The sequence below is a fragment of the Telopea speciosissima genome, chromosome 1 (assembly GCF_018873765.1).
Source record: "Telopea speciosissima isolate NSW1024214 ecotype Mountain lineage chromosome 1, Tspe_v1, whole genome shotgun sequence".
Classification (NCBI taxonomy): domain Eukaryota; kingdom Viridiplantae; phylum Streptophyta; class Magnoliopsida; order Proteales; family Proteaceae; genus Telopea; species Telopea speciosissima.
Genome location: NC_057916.1, coordinates 21,600,209 through 21,619,104, shown reverse-complemented (window position 1 = coordinate 21,619,104; position 18,896 = coordinate 21,600,209). Strand labels below are relative to the sequence as shown.

Genomic DNA, 18,896 nt, shown 5'->3' with positions numbered 1-18,896 from the left:
TTGCATCTCATCTTCCCCAATCGATTTTGGGGAAGATGAGTTGCAGGTTTTGCTTTGTTTTGTTTTTTTTTTTTTTTTGGGTTCTTCTTAGAAGGGCAATTCCGTCAGTTTAAGTCTAATTTTTAACAGTGTTAGTCATGAACTGACGGTATGAGCTTATTTGTTACGGTTTGCAAACCTTAGGGGGGTACGCAAAATTTTCCAAAACTGGAAGGTGAAAATATCCTTTTGTCAAACCTCAGGGGTGGTATGTGTAAATTTTTCAAAAATAAAAAATAAAATATGAAAAATAGATAAAACAATATGAAAGATAGTAAGAGGAAAGAGATATAACCCAACATGTCAGAAGAATCTCAGTTAAATGGGGCCTATGACATGGATCCTTGTTCTCCAATAAACTCTGTCCGAGATCATACTTGGCACAAGCCCTAGACTTTGCATGTCCTTCCTCACCACTTCTCCTATGGTCATTTTAGGTCTGTTTCTAGCTCTTTTAGCTCCTTCAATCGGAATCAAATCATTCCTCTTTACTGGGGCGTCCCTAGCCCTCCGTTGAATATGATCATACTACCTTAAACAACTCTCTTGGAGATTGTTGGATCCTCTACTGCCGAGCTGCCCAGCAGGACCGTGCTACCCAGACACGGTGCTGCGCACAATGTCCGCCTTACCCCCACTCGGGCAAGGCGTTTGGGCAGGGATAAGGCAGACATTGCGTGCAACACCATGTCTGGGCAGTACGGTCCTGTCGAGTAGCTCGGTAGTAGAGGATCCAGATCCAAATTGTCATTGATCGGGGCAACTCCCAAGTTCGATAAATGTTCATTTCATATTTTATCTTCCTTGTTATTCCACACATCCATCTTAACATCCTCATATCTGTTATACAAAACTTATCAATATGATATTTTCTTAATTGCCTAACATTATGCCATATACATCATGGTAGGTCGAACAACAGTCTTATAGAACTTTCCTTTAAGTTTTAAAAGAATATTCACAAAAAAAAAAAAATTTTAAAAAATATATCGATCACACAACACTCCTAACGCACCTCTCCCCTTTATCCATCCCACTTTAATTCTTTGTGAAACAGCATTCTCTATGTCAGCTTATTTATTTATGATAGACCTCAGATATCTAAAATATTCACTTTACGGTGTCTCTCTTTCCTCAATTCACACCATATCAGTATTAATTATAGTATGACTAAAATTACACATCAAATACTCCGTATTCGTTCTACTAATCTTAAAGCATCTTGTTTCCAATGTTGACCTCCAAAGCTCTAACTTAGAGTTAATCAATCATTTCTTTTGTCTCCTTCACCAAAACGATATCATCGACAAAAAGCATACAACATGAGACCTCATCTTGGATGTTCTTTGTTATATCATTCATGATAAGTGCAAAAAGATAAGAACTTAAGATTGAACCCTAATGTAATCCACTTGTAATAAAAATCATTAAAAGTTCTTACCGTTAGCAACTAACAGCCAGGGTTTAAGTGTTATTTTGGTTTGAAAACAGGGTTATGGTTGTAATTTTTGTAAACACTGGGAAATGTGTAATTTAAGATGAGGGCGCTGGACAGCATTTATTTCCACTTCCACATGGCTCGTTCCGAATAAACAAGTAACGCCAACAGTGATTCAGAAAAATTAAAAAATAAAAAGAGAAAAAAGAAATCGAACATTAAAACCCTCTCTCTCAGCCAGTCCGCCCAAAGAAAACCTGAAACAAGAGTATCGTCGTCTCACCGTGAAAGATATCAGATAAATTACATACACTATTCGCGCATATTTTGCAGTGTTTTTTAACTTATTTTCTGAAGCACAGGGCGCGATGGAAGGTCCGAGCAATGGCGGATTGTTGTACCATGAAGTGCAGGAGTCGAAGCTCTGCGCCGTACATTGCGTCAACACAGTGATGCAGGGTCCCTTCTTTTCGGAGTTCGATTTGGCTGCCCTCGCCTCTGATCTCGATCGCAAGGAGCGTCAGATGATGCTCGAAGGCGGTGCCGTCTCCGATGATTTCCTCCGTTTCGATTCTGAGGGGTCTCATAATGTCTCCATGGACGGCGACTTTAGCATCCAGGTTAGGTTTTCTCGCTATCCTCTATATCTCTCTTCTATAAGTGGAATTTTAAGGATTTTTTGTTTATTTTTATTGCCCCAATCCGTGCTACCCCCTGTTCTGAGGGTGGATTGGGGGAAGGAATGTTTGTGTGTCTTCTCTCTAGATGCTCTTCTGACATTATTGATTGCCATTGATTTTAATTATGGTGTTTGTTTTTTTATTATCGATTGATATTGAATTGTTTTGGGGGAACTTGCATAGTTATGGAATCGTGTTGGTCTTCGAACAGAAGAAAGGTTGAGAAATTTTAATTTTTTAGAATATAAACGACGATGATTTTAGTGAACCGTGCAGAGGAAATTTTGTTACGACGGTTGTGTTGGATATTGAGAATATCCAAATGGGTTTGGGTCTGGGGATTCATAATTTGTTTATTCTCCAAAAGACGTAGAAACTTTTATTTTTTTTGCCAGCCAAAGGAGGACTGTTTTCCATACATTGGGTGTTCACTCATCCATCTAGTAAAACCTCTTCAAACAAACACGTTTCTATTATCCATTTACAAACATATTATATGCACTGAAGGATTTCATATTTTTATAACATTCTGGCACTCTTGCTATTCATTATTTAAACAGTCGGACCAACCAAAATTAATGTTTTGGAAACGACAGAGATTATACTCACTTTAAAATATTAATGAAAATAAATGTTGCTGCTTTAAAGGGGTATTGGTAAAGATATTTACATTGCTTGAACCTGACTTTCGTGGATATTTGTGGTATTAGTTCACCTGACAGGTTATACCAGTTTATGCTTTCAGTAGAAAACTTTTAAATTCACAATGTAACATATCCTCATCTAATTGTTTTAGGTGTGTGATTAACATACCCAAGATTTAGAAGGGGAGATAGGGAATTTATGGGGCATTACTATTTTCAGATTCCTCCATAATACTGAAAGTTTGCTATTCATTAAACAACTCAACTCAACTCAGCTGTATCCCAACTAAATGGGGTCAGCTACATGGATCTTTTTCTTCAATCTGCTCTATTCCAAACAATACTTGTTACTAGTCCTAAGCTATCCATGTCTTTCTTCACCACTTCTCCTTGAGTCATTTTAGTCCTAGCCTGGGCTCTTTTAGTTCCTTTAATCTGAATCAAATCACTCATCTTTACTAGAACATTCAAAGGCATCTATTGCACATGTCCATGCCACCTCAAATGACTTTCGCACTACTTATCATGTATCGGAGCTACTCCTAAATTAGCTCTAACTTGATATTCATTAACATGGAAAAAAACTTAAAAAGGAGAAAAATTTATATGTGAATGGTTTAGAAAGAATGTCTCCAATGGTATCAAATTTTCAACCACCAGACTAGAATTTCCATAACTTCTGTAAGTAATAGTCTTAATTCTCATTTACATTAATGCCCGGAGGATTCTTACCTGGGTCAGGAAGATAACCATTGTAGCATCTACCCTTGCCCGTTCTGAATTATAATACTCCATTTTTGGAGCTGGAGCGTCTGTCATGTAAACGTATTGAATAGGTTAATGTTATCATCATCCAATGAATTGGCCCTTTGGATTCTGGGGTGTTTCTTGATTACGATTTTCCTGCTCAGTATTTTTAACTCTGTAGAAATTTTTATTGTGGTTCTGATGCACATAAGTCCTCTAGAGGGCTTATTTCCAAGAAAATAAGCCTTGGATTGGGTTATGTAGGTGTTGGACCTTTGATCCCGTGGGTTTACTTCGTAATTGACCAATTTAATGAGCCTAAAATATGGGTAGAAAGTAGGAAAACGGGATTTACTTCATTAGTTTAGCTAGAGTCATGTTTTGAGTCTGTTTTCTTTATTATTTCATTTTCCTAGTCAATTTAAGTTACCTTATTAGTTAAGGATTGGGTTAGGTCTTTCCTTCCAAGTGTTTGAGTTTGTTTTTGAATTTTCTATATAAGTTTATGAGGAGCTACAGCCTTGTACACGAAGTTGATTAATGAGACTGAGAAAAAAAAAAAAAAAACATAGCCTTGTGCTTTGCTCTGCGAGAGAGTATGGTGGGATGCCATTGGTGAGAGGCCGTGGGTGAGAGACCTGCGAGAGAGTGGGATACTTGATCCAATCCCATCCTTCTTTTCTATTTCTATTTTCTTCTCAATCAATTTCATTGTGTGATCTGCTACAATTTCTTCAGTTGTTGCCTAGTATTTTGAAGATCAAATCAGCATTAAACTTTGTTTAAGAAGATCCTGTTTGGGGCTAGGTCCTTTGTGAATTCAGCCTTACATTATTAGGCATCATAGCCATGGAAGGATGGCAGACAGAGACTTTCCACTGAAGTCAGATTTGACATCTCTACCAAACTCGAGAACGAGTTTTTTTCAAGATGGGGAGAACTGATGTAGATCAAAGTTCCATGTGTAGCCGCAGGAACAAGGCCCCAAAACCAGCCTAGTATTGTTGTGGGATTCAACTGCTGTGGGAGGCAGCCTGGTCTAATGATGTGGTAGGTTTTTGTTGGTTTGATGGAGCATCTCTACCAAACTCGTGGAGTTTTTTTTTTCAAGCTTGGGAGAATTGATGCAGATAAGTCATCTAAAGAAAATAAGCCTTGGGTTGGGTTATGTAGGTGTTGGGCTTTTGATCCCATGGTTTTACTTTGTAATTGGCCAATTTAATGAGCCTAAAATATTGGTAGAAAGTAGGAAAACGGGATTTACTTCATTAGTTTAGATAGAGTCATGTTTTGAGTTTATTTTTTTTATTATTTCGCTTTTCTAGTCAATTTAAGTTACCTTATTAGTTAAGGATTGAGTTAGGCCTTTCCTTCTAAGTGTTTGAGTCTATTTTTGAATCTTCTATATAAGCTATAAGCATAGTACAAAATCTCGTGAGATCTCACGAAATCTCGAGCAGGACCTCGGTTTTCCAAGGGGTCGAGACGAGATGTGTTACGAGTTATAAAAGTGCATTTTCTCTGTCAACTCGAGATCTCGGGTGGACCCAGATTTTGACCCATTTTATCCTTTCAAACTACCATAACTCGACAGAACGAGATATTTCGATCGAGTTCTACCGAGACCCTCATTTCTTCCCCTGTGAGCTGCTGCTGCCTCATTTTGCCTCCAGAATTCAACGTACAACCCGTCGGAGAGTTGATTCAGCTACAAAATTGAAGGATTTGCATAATATTTGTGATTCTTCATCTCAAATTTAAAGAATTTTTGAAAGGTAAACAATTTTTCCCCAAATCTATTTTTTTTTTTCAAAAAATTTGTTTAAACCTTGGTGGATTCATGTCAATTTAAGATATGTTGCGGAACTTTGGACGACCTATTACTTGATGGAGTCCGATTTTTTTTCCTGTTATTATTTTTTTAATTATATTTTTTGCAAAAAAAAATGATTATTTTTAAAAAGGAAATTGAAAAAAATAGGATAAATAGTGATTGTTTGGAAGTGATTTAGGAGTGCACCAGTTCCGAATATAGTGGCTATGGTCAATTTGGGCAGCCATCACTTGAGTTCGACAATCAAAGCACTGGGTCAGGTTTTGTGGACATATTCCCAATCCCAAACCAGCCACACTCATACATGCCTCAGTATGACAGTAGTAGTGGATCTCACACCTCATGGCAACCGGCTGGTCCGGCTCTTCTATGCCCTAAGATAGGGGACTTGGCATATGTTGGTGACAACACATATATGAGTGCTGTGGTCTGTGGCAAACTGTGTATAATACTACAACAACATGATGAGCTGAGAACAATATGTGGACTGACTCGTTCTGAACAAGTGAATGCATCACATTTTATGGGATGAGGGAGGGAAGATGTAATATGTGAAACATATTGATGTATTGTACACTTTAACATTTCTAATGCTTATTTAAGTTGTTTTACATTAATTGAATACTTTGATTGCTTTCTATTACTAAATTATATGTTGAGTAGGGTATTTTAATATGTCGTCGCTTACCAACCTAGGGTCTGAAGTGAAATGTCTATTTGTACTTTGTTTTTGCAAAATCTAATAGTGTCATTGTGTTTAAATGGCCTAAAATAGGTTGCGTACCAAGTTTCAGACCTAAACTAGGTCTAAAACTCACCGAAACCAGGTTTCGAGTTGAAAAAAAAATACACCAACTAGACCGAGATCTCTAGATATCTCGAGACAGCTCGGTTTTTCCCAGGGTTGAAACCTGGTTGAGTTCCGAGTTTTAGTACTACGGTTATAAGTAGCTACAGTCTTGTACACGGATTTGATTAATGAGATTGAGAAACAAAAACATATCCTTGTGCTTTGTCTGTGAGAGAGTATGGTGAGAGACCAAAATACGATGAGAGGCCGTGGGTGAGAGATCCGGGAGAGAGTGGGATAATCGATCCAATCCTATACTTCTTTTCTATTTTCTATTTCAATCAATTTCATTGTGTGATTTGCCACAAGTTCTTCAATTGTTGCCTAGTATTTTGAAGATTAGATCAACATTAAACTTTGTTCAAGAAGATCCTGGTGTTCTTCGTGATCCAGCCCATAGTTAGCAAAAACGGGAATGGCAAAAAATAACAAACGGATGGTCAAATAAAACGGAAATGGATGGTACGTGTTTCGGGTAGATTTCAAAAAAACGGCAGTATATTCTTGTAAACCGAGGGAATATTACTTAAATACTAAAATCTAATGTTCAAAACAACTAAAACCCAACATTAATGACATATATTTCACACCTATTATAAGTTCCAAAGTCCAAACTTCTAATATATATCATCTAATATCATCCAACATCAATTCCAGATTCAATCACCATAGCAAAAAAAACATGTCCAAACTCCAAACTCCAAACTCCAAACACCTTATATATTGTCCAAGATGTCAAAAGAACTAAGATTATAACACATTTGACAGCATATATGGGCCATATGGCAACCGATTGATAAATTTGCAAAAAACGAGGCATAAATTTACAAATATGCAATATAAGATAAATACTCAGCCATTCCATAGGAATTAGAGGAAATAAAATGACAGCATATATGGCAACAGATTCATAAATTTACAAATATAAAATATCAGATAAAATGCTCAACCATTCCATAGGAATTAGAAGAAATAAAATGACAAATCAAAGAAATTAGGAAATAAATACTCAACCATTCCATAGGGATGTCCAGAAAGATGTTCCCATCTCAAGAACCATAATAAAAATGGAAAATATGCAAACCATATGCAGAGTGGGGTTATTTTGGGGTGAATCAATGGCGAGTCACACGACAAACTCAACAAAAGGAATTAAGAAGAACCAGTGAACTGCCATGCTCCAATATATCCATATCTGGTTCTACTTTTTGAGTTCTAGAAAGAAAAATCTGTTTAGAACTCGAGTTCGGTGACAAGGAGTAAGGAGTTCTCATCCCAAAGAAGATAAAGAAGAGAAAAGATGCAATCAGAGAGCCTGAAGGTTTACCTGGGTCCTGGGGTACTATGGTCGTGTGTTCCGAGCGAGAGAGTTGGGAACATGGAACTGTCTTTGGTTCTCAGGTTCGATGACCTCGATGAAAACCCCAGCATATTTCTCTGATTGCAGCTCAAGTGCTCAACTCCGGTGTTGATTACAAAGGTATCCTATGCTCCTAGCTCCAAGTTCAGACTTTAGAGTTCAGAATCTTCATTATCTACTTTGGTTGCATCTTCGATTTGAGGATGGTTTGCAGGAAACGGCGCAGATTGGGGAGGCCGAAGGAAAAGAGAAGGGTTTTGTGTGAATCGTGAAATCAATTTTGTTTTTTTTTTTAAAAAGTTCCATCTTTACCCTTTAAAAAACAGATACGCGTTTAAAACTTGTTTAAAATGAAGAGGTTTGTCGTTTGTCCTTTTTTCCTGTATACTCGCAAGCAAACGACAAACGGCGTTTAAAACGGTAAAATACGGGAACGGCATGTTTAAAACGCATTTTTGCTAACAAAGATCTGGCCTTACATTAGGTTCCCCTGTCCCCACATTGAAAAGGTATTATGTAATTATTGTTCGTACCTTTCCTCACAAAAGAAAATCCAACATTTGTGTCTTTAATGTTTCACACCATGTATGACCTGCACTAGATCTCTTTTAATAACATAGTTGTTTCTAGTGCGGGTTCTTAACAACCGTAAATTTTCATCAACTGTTCTTAACAACAGTAAATTGCCATTAACTTCATACAGGTGTTTTGTTATGTTATTTAGGCACTCAAAATTTTTTTTTAGTGATTCTTTACCATATTGGATCAGTCGAACCAGCAGTCATGAGTGGTTTAGTTTGTCCTTTTAGTTGGTTAATAAGTGGGACTTACATGTGTGGATGTGTAAATGCCCGACCCAGGATTGCTATGTGTGCACATTCATGTGTATACTGCTGTCATCAGAATCAACTTTGATTGCATTACATGTGGATGAGCAACTTGATGTTTCTTTTTTATTAGCAGTACTCACATGTGGCTAAAGTGCCAAAGTATGCACTCATGATTTCTTCATGAGTGAGGTACATGATCCAATCTTGATTGCTGAACTCATGCACTCTCCGGTTCATAAACACCTGTTCTGGATCAGGTATTAACACTATAAAGGTAGGTACAGTGATGTAGATTCTGTGGTCTAGATGGATAGACATGATCACATGACCCACTTTGGAGGGCCAAATCAAGAACCGGTCCTAAACCAGTTTTTTGGTCTGGCAAGGCTGGTAGCTACATAAGATGTAATCTTTAGTTTATTTCATTATATTTTGGTGGGTAGTTTTTGTAGGATTTCTTTTAGTAATTTCTATATTTTTGAGTTATTTCCTAGTTTGTTAGTTTCTTATTTTAGTTGGGTTTCTATTTCTATAAAAGGAAGTTTTCTTTTTTATTGACAAATGTAATACTGTAGAGGATAGATTTGAATGAATGTTTTGGGTTTGAGTTTAACATTACGGGGTGAGTGTTGCGTGGTTGAACAGCATGTGGCCTGTGGCTATCTTTCCTATCTTCTTCCTTCCTCGCCGGTAGCTTTTCTGTTCTTTTTCTTTTCTGTCTATTCTTTTTCTTCCTCCTTTCTTCTTCTTTGCTTGTTCTTATTCCTTCCTTATTTCTTTTTCACCTTGAATTTCTGAAACTATTTACACCTACGCTGTTCTAGCGGTACTTTCGAATCATCGCAAGCTGGTTCGATTCTTCCGCCTGTCTTGGGTGTAGATTCACCTACCCTAGATGACATCAAACCCAGGGTTTCAGGATGCAGGAGAATCTTGGACCGGGCCGACCCAACTGGTGCACTGCCTTGGGACGACTCAAATCCAGTTGCGTATTCTAGTAGATATTTAGGATTTTATTATTTATTTTATTGGGATAATTATGTAAGGAGTTCTTTTAATTTGGGTAGGATTCATAGGATGACTTTTAGTAAGTTTTAAATTATATATATATTTTTTTGTTAAGAGTCCTAGAGTAGTTGTTTCCTTTTTTTAAAGTCTTTTATTTTTCTTATTTATATGGTTGTAACCAAGGTATTGGACAGATTATTGATGATTTGAAGCCTAAGGCTGTGCGCGTGTGCACTCCTTCCCCCCCCCTCTGCAATTCTTATTTCTTTCTAGCTTTTCCTTTCTCCTTTCTGGTCCCCCATTATCTGGTATCAGAGCCGAAGGATCCGTCGTTCTTCCCAATGAATTTCTCTCTTCCCTCTTTCTCTGTTCGACATCCAACACATTCCATCCTAGCGCTGTACATCACCACAGCAACCCATCTCCCCAACCCTCCCGATTCACAGTAGCCCCTTCCCTTTGCTTTCCCCTATGTGACCTAAAAAAAAACCCCCCTGCAATTCCCACTGACAAACCCCCAATCCCATCTCTTTCGATTCCCTTACCAAAACCCCCAACCCACCACCACCTTCTTGGTTCCGCGAGAACCGGAAAGAAAAATAAAAAAAGCAAACCCCATCCCTTTGATCCCCATCACAAGTCTCCTCTCTTCGATTCCCCAGTGCTAACCCTTCCCCACTGCTCTCCTTTGGTTTTTTTTTTTTTTTTTCTGCAACTTCGATCAACTGATCAACATCATCCCTCTCGCCTACAGTTCCGCCAGAGCCGAGAAAAAAAAAAGGTGAAGACGAGATAAATTGAGAGACAGAGAACCAGAAACAAGAGGAAAAAAAAATCGAGAAGAAAAGAAGAGAAAGAGAGACATCGAGCAACAAAGAGATAGAAATCATATCTAGGTCGCACTTGATCTCCATCTCCAGCCGCTGGTTCGTTGTTGAACTTGAACTTGGTCTCCGCCAGCTGGCTTCAACACTTCTTCCTTGCAAGGTTTCCTTCGCCAGCTTCCTTGCTGGTTTCGTATCCAAGTGGAAGTCGAACTTCCCAGCGTGGTTCGACTCGCATTCCTTGCTCCGAGGCTTCCACTACATTCTCCACAGAAGCACTCTGAGAATCCAAAACCCTGCTGGTTTTCCAAATTGACACGGTACCCATCCACCCTGCTAGCAATTCTTTCTTATTTTGTTTTCTGCATCTCCCCAAAATACCCTTGACTCCCTTTCTTATCCTTTCTTCTCCTTTAATTTAAATTTGTTCCAAGTTGGCCCATCGTCCATAAGTTTTATTACCCTTCATATCCCTTCTTTAGTTTGCAGTATAATAAATTACAAATCTGCCATTGTTATCTTTAGATCCACTATCCAAATGAGCCTTGAACAGTGGGCCAAAATACTTTAAGAAAATGACGAAACCATTAGAGCTCTTCAAGCAAACTATGAATGGTTGAAGGCTGAGTTAAAGCTCCAACAAACGAGCCATAAGAGCCCTTTAAGCAAACCATGAATTGTTGAAGGCTGAGTTAAATTTCCATGATCGGATTTCGACACAGACAGTTGAAGATCACAATGAAATCAGCTGTCCGATCGAAAAATTGAAATTCCATGATCAGATTTCAACCCAGGCAGTTGAAGATCACAATGAAATCAATAGTCCGATCGAAGAATTGAAATTCCATGATCAGATTTCAATCCAGTCATGCTGTTGGCCGATGGACATAAAGAAATCGTGACGGTTGATCGCATAGTTGATCCATTTGATTACGTGCTTTGCCATGGTTACTTCAATTAAGAATTTCGGCTCGTGGATTTCAAACAAGTTGGGCGTGGACTAATAGTTGACGTTGACTGTACGATTTTGATTCTCTCGTTCTACAAAACTCGTCTTTGGGAGAATTGATACAGGAGAATCTTGGACCGGGCTGACCCAACTGGTGCACTATCTTGGACCTACCCAAATCCAATTGCGTATCTTGATGGAAGATGAACCGGATCCAAATACGGTTTTATTCTGGTAGATATTTAGGATTTTATTATTTATTTTATCGGGACAATTATGTAAGGAGATCTTTTAATTTGGGTAGGATTCATAGGATGAGTTTTAGTAAGTTTTAAATTGTCTGTTTTTGTTAAAAGTCCTATAGTAGTTGTTTCCATTTTTTAAAGTCTTTTGTTTTTTTTATTTATATGGTTGTAACCAACGTATTGGACAGATTATTGAAGAATGAATTGAAGCCTAAGGCTGTGTGCGTGTGCACTCTTCCCCTCCCCCTCTTCTTCTTCTTCTTCTCACGGTTTCTTCTCTTCCCCCACCCCTTCAATTCCTGATTTCTTTCTAGCTTTTCCTTTCTCCTTTCTAGTCCCCCATTATTTCATCTCCTACAAGCTTTCCTCCTTAGAGATCCAATTCTAGAACCTTTGCGGACCCTTTTTTTCCACCTGGAGGACTTTCAGGGTTTCTTTATTCAATTGATGCTTCCGGTTTGGGGATTTTGAAGATTCGATTCAATGGTTTGGGGAATACAAGCATACTTCAAAGTCTTTTTGTGATTTAGAGTTGTGATTGAGTAGCTCGATCGACCATAAGGAGTTTCGTTACTGCTACTGCTGCCTACCGTGAACCCAAGGTTGAATAAGAATCGTGAGTTGTTATTTCTTCCTATTTGTTTGATTTCCTAACATAACCCTTCCCTTATTGTTAATTCTTATTTCATCCTTATTTTCACTAATTTATTTTCACTAATTTCATTCTTATCGTAGAGGCTATGAAGAGGTTCACGGAGGATATGGAGTTGGGGGAGAGGAATGAAGAGGGGATATCAGTGCTAGACTTTGCTATAGCGTTTGACCTGTGTATTGCAAATACCTTTTTTAAAAAGAGAGATGAACATTTAATTACCTACAAGAGTGGGCAACATGCAAATTAAATAGATTTCTTCTTAACCAGAAGGTCTGACAGGCTATTATGTAAGGATTGTAAGGTTATACCCGAAGAGAGCTTAACCATCCAACATAGACTGGTGGTCTTGGATATGTATCTTGGTACGAGGCAACGTAAGAAGGTGAAACAGGTTTGTCCTAAAATAAGATGGGGCCGGTTACAAGGAGCTCTCCTAGAGTCATTTACTGATGAAATGGCCCTACAAGGAAGGTGGGATTTTGAGGGAGATACCAACGAAATGTGGATTAATATGACGACTTGTATCAAGAAGGTTGCTAAGGAAGTCCTTGGGATCTCAAAAGGTATGCGTCTGGGCCCTAGAGAGACTTGGTGGTGGGATGACAAGGTCCAAGCAGCCATTAAGACTAAAAAAGATCATTTTAAGACATGGCAAAGGACTAACGACACAGAGGATAAAGTGAGCTATTATGCAACCAGAAATGAAGCTCGAAAGATTTTGGGGAAAGCAAGAACGAAGAAATATGATGAACTTTATGAAAAACTTAATACAAAGGAAGGGGAAAATGCGATCTATCGTATAGCTAAAATAAGAGAAAGGAAGAGCAGAGATTTGGACCATGTTAGATGCATTAAGAGCGAGGATGGTAGAGTACTAATAAGGGATGCGAACATTATGGAGAAATGGGGTGAGTATTTTTACAAGCTACTAAATGGAGCTACCTTGACTGATGGGGTGGATTCATAAGTGGAGAGGAATAGTCTTGAAGCCAACACACGTCATGGACAGTTACAACGAGTTGGTGAGGCTGAAGTTAAAGAGACCCTACGAAAGATAAAGGTAGGCAAAACACCAGGACCAGATGAGATCCCAATTGAAGTATGGAAGAGTTTAGGAGGACGGGGGGTATCTTGGTTAACCAAGCTGTTTAACAAGATTCTGAGTACAAAGAAAATGCCAGATGATTGGAGGAGAAGCACTGTAGTTCCGATCTATAAGAACAAAGGTGATATCTAGAACTGCAAGAACTATAGAGGCATTAAACTAATGAGTCATACCATGAAACTTTGGGAGAAAATCATTGAAGCCCACCTAAGAAGAGAAACTGATATATCAGAGAATCAATTTGGTTTTATGCCAGGGAGATCAACGATAGAAGCTATTTCCTGCTAAGGATGCTTATGGAAATCTTTAGAGCTTACAAAAGGAATCTCTATATGGTCTTTATTGACCTAGAAAAGGCCTATGATAGAATTCCTAGAGAGCTCATTTGGCATGTTCTAGAGAAGAGTAGCTCAAGCAAATATGTGGATATAATTAAGGACATGTATGAGGATGTGGTGATAAGTGTCAAAACTGCATAGCGACAAAGTAGTGAATTCCCAATTACAATTGGGTTACACCAAGGATCAACTCTAAGCCCCTATTTGTTTGCATTCATCATGGATGATTTAACCAGGCATATTCAAGATGAAGTCCCTTGGTGTATGCTATTCGCTGATGATATTGTTTTAATAGATGAGATAGTGGAAGGGATCAATACGAAGCGGGAGTTATGGAGAACAAACTTGGAGTTAGGAGGTTTTAAATTAAGTAGAACAATGACAGAGTATATGATGTGTAACTTCAGTCAAACCAGGAGAGGTGATGAAGTGGTCAAACTCGAGGAGCGAGAACTACCACAAAATGAATGCTTTAGATACCTAGGGTCAACTATTAACAAAGAGGGTGATATAGAGGATGATGTTTACCACAGAATTAAAGTAGGATGGATGAAGTGGAGAGGAGCATCAGGAGTTTTATGTGATAAACGCATGCCTATTAAGCTTAAAGGGAAATTCTATAGGATAGTAATAAGACCAACGATGACATATGGAGCGGAATATTGGGCAGTTAAGAAGAATAATATAGATAAGATGAGTGTAGCGGAGATGAGGATGTTGAGGAGGATGTGCGGCAAACCCCGGAGAGATAGAGTAAGGAATGTTTGTATTAGAACCGAATTGGGAATTACACCAATCCAGGACAAGCTTCGTGAGAGCCGCTTGAGGTGGTTTGGTCATGTCCAAAGGAGACCCATGGATGCACCAGTAAGGAAGAGTGACCAGATTCAATTTGAAGGAGTTAAAAGAGGTAGGGGTAGGCCTAAAATGACTATTCAAGAAGTGGTAAGAGAGGATATGCATATGGGAGGGCTTAATCCTAGTATGACCACGGATAGAGTTGTTTGGAGGACAAGGACCCGTGTAGCCAACCCCTCGTAGGGGGATGTTCCTGGGATGCTGCTTGAACTATTGCTTAAACTTCTTCCTTTAGTAATTTTATTTTATTTTATTTATTATTTTTTTAACTCCTTTTTTACCTTTTTACTTCCTCCTACTGCTCTTATTTCTATTACTGTCATGACCTCTTCGGACCCATGTAGCGGACCCCATTTAGTTAGGATAAGGTTATGGTTGTTGTTGTTGTTGTTGGTTAGCATTACCCTTATTCTTTAATTCTTACTCTCCATCATATCCTTCCTTCTTTGTGTACTAGATTTCTCCTTTAAGATTCTATTTAATTTACCAAATTGATACCACCCTCTTTGTAAACATCGAGTTATTTACTGTTTTTCCTCTTAACTTTGGACTCGAGTGTTCCCTTGTTTGGGTGGGCCCTCAAGCGACCCAATAAGGGTTTTTCCGACCCATGTTCGCATCATATAGGTGAGATATCTCTCCCGTTCATCTTGACACGGCAGCTCAGCTTGCACCAAAACTTTGTACACTTATGTCCCGCATCTGCCTCTGTTGATGTGTCAAGTTTCAGCCGAAAGAAATAAAGCTTTTAGTAAAGCGGGAGAGAAGCACCAATTTTGAAAACCGTCATTCCATTGTAGTTTCAATACATTGAGGGGCATAAGATTGAGTCAGTGAGATGGACCACAAAAATTGATCACAAAGCTTATCCATTCAACGGTCAGAATGGCCAAATTAGCCAGTCCCTTATTAGAAATTTATGGTCCATAGACAGAGGCAAGATACCCTGATGCAGTTAAGTCACCTAAAGGGCTTATTTTATTGTTGGTTGGGTTATGTATGTGTTGGGACTTTGATCCCATGGCTTTTCTTTGTAATGACCACTTTAATGGGCTTAAAATATGGGTAGAAAGTAGGAAAACGAGATTTACTTCATTAGTTTAGTTAGAGTCCTGTTTTGAGTCAGAAATTTAGAAATTTTAGTTGCAGCATACTTAAAACTCATTTCAATATCGAAATGATTAGAGTTAGAGATATGGTTATATAGTGTTAATTATGATTAAGGGAAGTCAGTGGAATTTGAGGTGGCTGAATATTATGGGGCCACATGCTTAGTCCTAGGAATGCCACCATTTGCATGGAGCATTAGTAGTGGTGACAAATTAAGAATCAGCCACCTAGCTTTTGTTGTGAGGTGTCATATGGAGGATTATTAAAGGGACTAATTATGGTTTGACCATATTAATGGGGTTAAGGGTATAATTAGTGATAGGTAGACATGGGTTATTTGAGTTTTATGAATGTGTTGATTTAGATATAGTTAGTGTTAATTAAGGATTACTAAGTTGTGTATATATTAAGTTGAGATTAAGAGATAGATCAACATCTAGTTCCAGCCTTAGGACGAAGAAGAAGAAGAAGAAATTCTGCTGGGCTTGTGAGGAATTGAGTGGCTGTGTGCAAATTGGTGGCTGGAATCATAGAGAAAATAACAGGGAATTGATGTTTGATTACCTATTGAGAGATGAATTTGAGAGATTATTGGGCTACTTGAGAAATTGAAGAGATGGAAATTGGAGTTTTATGAACCTGGAACTGGATTGCTAAGGTGATTGTATGGTAGATTTTATTTTGTATTAGATTTCTGTGGATGATCTAATTGAAGTACTTATACCACTTGATTGAAGAGAGAAGTCATTTGAAATTGGAAGTTGGGATTGAGTTGCTGTTATATTGAAGAATTAAGAAGAGATTGAAGTTTGAAAAAGGAGAGTACTGTATTCAGATTTCAAGGTGAGTTATGTTCTTTTTTTTACTTTAAATTGAAGATTGGATTATATGGTAATATGGTTTGCAATTAGTTATGGTCATTAGATGGGTAGATGGGTTTAAGAACCCTAATTGAGAAGTTTTTAGTAATGTAGTAGGGATAAAAATCCTAGGTGAAACCCTGCTGAAACAGGGGAGCAGAACCAGGTTCAGACCTGGCTGAAACCCAGGTGCCGGTTGTTTGGAGGCTACTGTGAGTGCCGGTTGCACAACTGTACATTCAGGTCGACTGGCAGACCCTGAAATGATTTATTTTAAGATTATAAAGACAAACAGTTTATTCTTATTTTAATTCTAAAGAAAATAACCATACAGAAGGACCAAGGCTAAGAAAAAACTAGTTTGGAATGCCTTTGGGCTGTTGACATTTACAAACTCTTTGCTGTCTAATTTTGTATCTGAGTGTAGCCAGAAAATTGTCCATTTTTCCCTCTCCTCTTTTAGGGGTAGTGTGATAGTGTCCATGTTTTGTTGCTATTGCATGTGAGCAGTTGACATTGTTAGAGTAGTGGCAGGCTATTATTCAGATGAATACAATAGATGGTAGGCCTTCTATCTATATTTTGGCTTACTTGTCTGTCTTCTCCATGCTGATCAGTATTCTATCACCCCCCCTCCCCCAATCCTTTCTTGTCTCTCGTTTTTAGCTCACTCCCCTGAACTTGATAAGGGTGTCTTTTGCTTCCAGGTTCTCCAGAAGGCTCTGGAAGTGTGGGACCTGCAAGTCATCCCTCTTGACTGCCCTGTAGCTGAGCCTGCCCAAATTGATCCAGAACTGGAAAATGCATTTATCTGTCACTTGCAGGATCATTGGTTTTGCATCAGGAAAGTAAATGGAGAGTGGTATAACTTTGACAGTCTCTATGCAGCTCCTGAACACCTCTCAAAGTTCTATCTTTCAGCCTATCTTGATTCTCTTAAAGGCTTTGGATGGAACATTTTCCTGGTGAGGGGGAACTTCCCAAAGGAGTGTCCCATCTCATCATCTGAAGCTTCTAATGGTTTTGGGCAGTGGCTTTCTCCTGAAGATGCCCAGAGGATCACTAAATCTTCTAATGTGACACAAGCTGCTCCCCATGGAACCAACTTGTCAGAGCAAACCTTGGATCCTGATCTGCCATTTAAGGAAGAGGAAGCACTCTCTGACATGGAAGATGAAGATTTGAAGGCTGCGATTGCTGCCAGCTTGATGGATTCCAATCTGACGAGTTCTGGGACAACCACTACTGGAGATGTAAATCAATAACAGCTAAGAATGTGCAGAAGGAATTTTTAAACTTAAAAAGAGTCCATTAGTCGAAAAATCTGGATTCAACCAAAATACATGTCTATTCAGATACAAAGAGTGTTAGCTTCTATCTCCATTTTAATGTTTAATTATGTGCTGAATGTATTAATTTACCAATTTATCCTTCGTGATACTTTATCAAAGTTAATGTTGTAAAGGGATCTTAAAGAGTTTTCTAATGTCTTGAACTGGGTGGTCTACCCTGTTTCTGGATTTAGAATTAGAAACATAGAACAGTTATGGTTAAGAGTATATTAACTATGGCAATGGGATCTTAAAGAGTTTTATAATTCACTTTTTTGGCATCTCAAGATCATTTTTCTTCCTTCATTGAGAATATTTTAACCATGGCAATGGTGATGAAGCTTCAAACTTGAAGAAAAGGAAGAGCGGGACCGCGGAAGATGATGGGAAAATTATCTGTTCCATTTCCTGCCCGCTCCATGCAAAGGGTAAAGGGACCTCTTGTCCTCCCAATCGGGTAACATCTGTTTTTGATCATTTCACTGTTCATACTTCTACGCTATTTTTTTTTGACTATTTTGTTAGCTCTCTCGTTCCAGTTATTTTCTCTGAATCTGAAGGTGTTGTCTTGTGAGTGTAGAGTGGGATTTGTGTTCAGTCCTTTTGTGCATCTGTTTAGCTGTTTTTATGTGTTCCTGTTTTGCTTACTTTTTACTCTATGTTTGTCTACTATCTATTTATTTTATGGGTAAGAGAATGCTAACCGGTCGTGTAGCCCCTGCAGCAGTGTGGGGGGTCAATGAAAGTGCGCACAGAGGCATTAGTTTGGGTTGAATTTTCGATGTCACTGGAGGTTGAACGGTCTTTAGCGTGCTCTTGTGTCTGGGTACGGGAACCACGCAACCGGTTGGTGTTCTTTTTCCCTTATCTTATTGTTACTATGAAAATTTTAGTTGGAATATCCGATAAGTTCATAGCCCCGTCTCTAGGAAAGCTCTTCATCTGCATTTTAAAAGCGCCTTAATCCGGATATTATATTCTTATTTGAAACCAAGTGTACTTCCCGGATCTCTCTACCTAAGTCTATGAAGGCCTGTAAATCTGTTGGCTTTACCTGGCTCTGGTTCCAAGGGTTTTGGAGGTGGTGTTTGGTGTCTTTTGGGATTTGCTGTTAATATAGATTCAATTTCTATTGGACCTAGGTTTATTGCTCTGTTTCTTACCAATCCATGCTCTCGTAAGAGCATAGCC

General features: G+C 38.5%; 1 protein-coding gene across 1 annotated transcript; it reads left to right on the top strand.

Annotated features, from left to right (window-relative positions):
- Positions 1–1,727: 1,727 nt before the first annotated feature.
- On the top strand, positions 1,728–17,901 carry LOC122666091 (ataxin-3 homolog). Its single transcript, XM_043862202.1, has 2 exons — positions 1,728–2,097; positions 17,082–17,901. Exons 1-2 carry the CDS (start codon positions 1,846–1,848, stop codon positions 17,637–17,639), a joined length of 810 nt encoding a protein of 269 aa, XP_043718137.1. The 5' UTR covers positions 1,728–1,845; the 3' UTR covers positions 17,640–17,901.
- The last annotated feature ends 995 nt before the right edge of the window (positions 17,902–18,896 follow it).

Excerpts from the sequence above, each read along its gene's own strand:
- LOC122666091 (XM_043862202.1), top strand. The coding sequence starts at position 1,846 with ATGGAAGGTCCGAGCAATGGCGGATTGTTGTACCATGAAGTGCAGGAG. Across the intron at positions 2,098-17,081 it reads ACGGCGACTTTAGCATCCAG|GTTCTCCAGAAGGCTCTGGA; the intron begins GTTAGGTTTTCT and ends TTTTGCTTCCAG.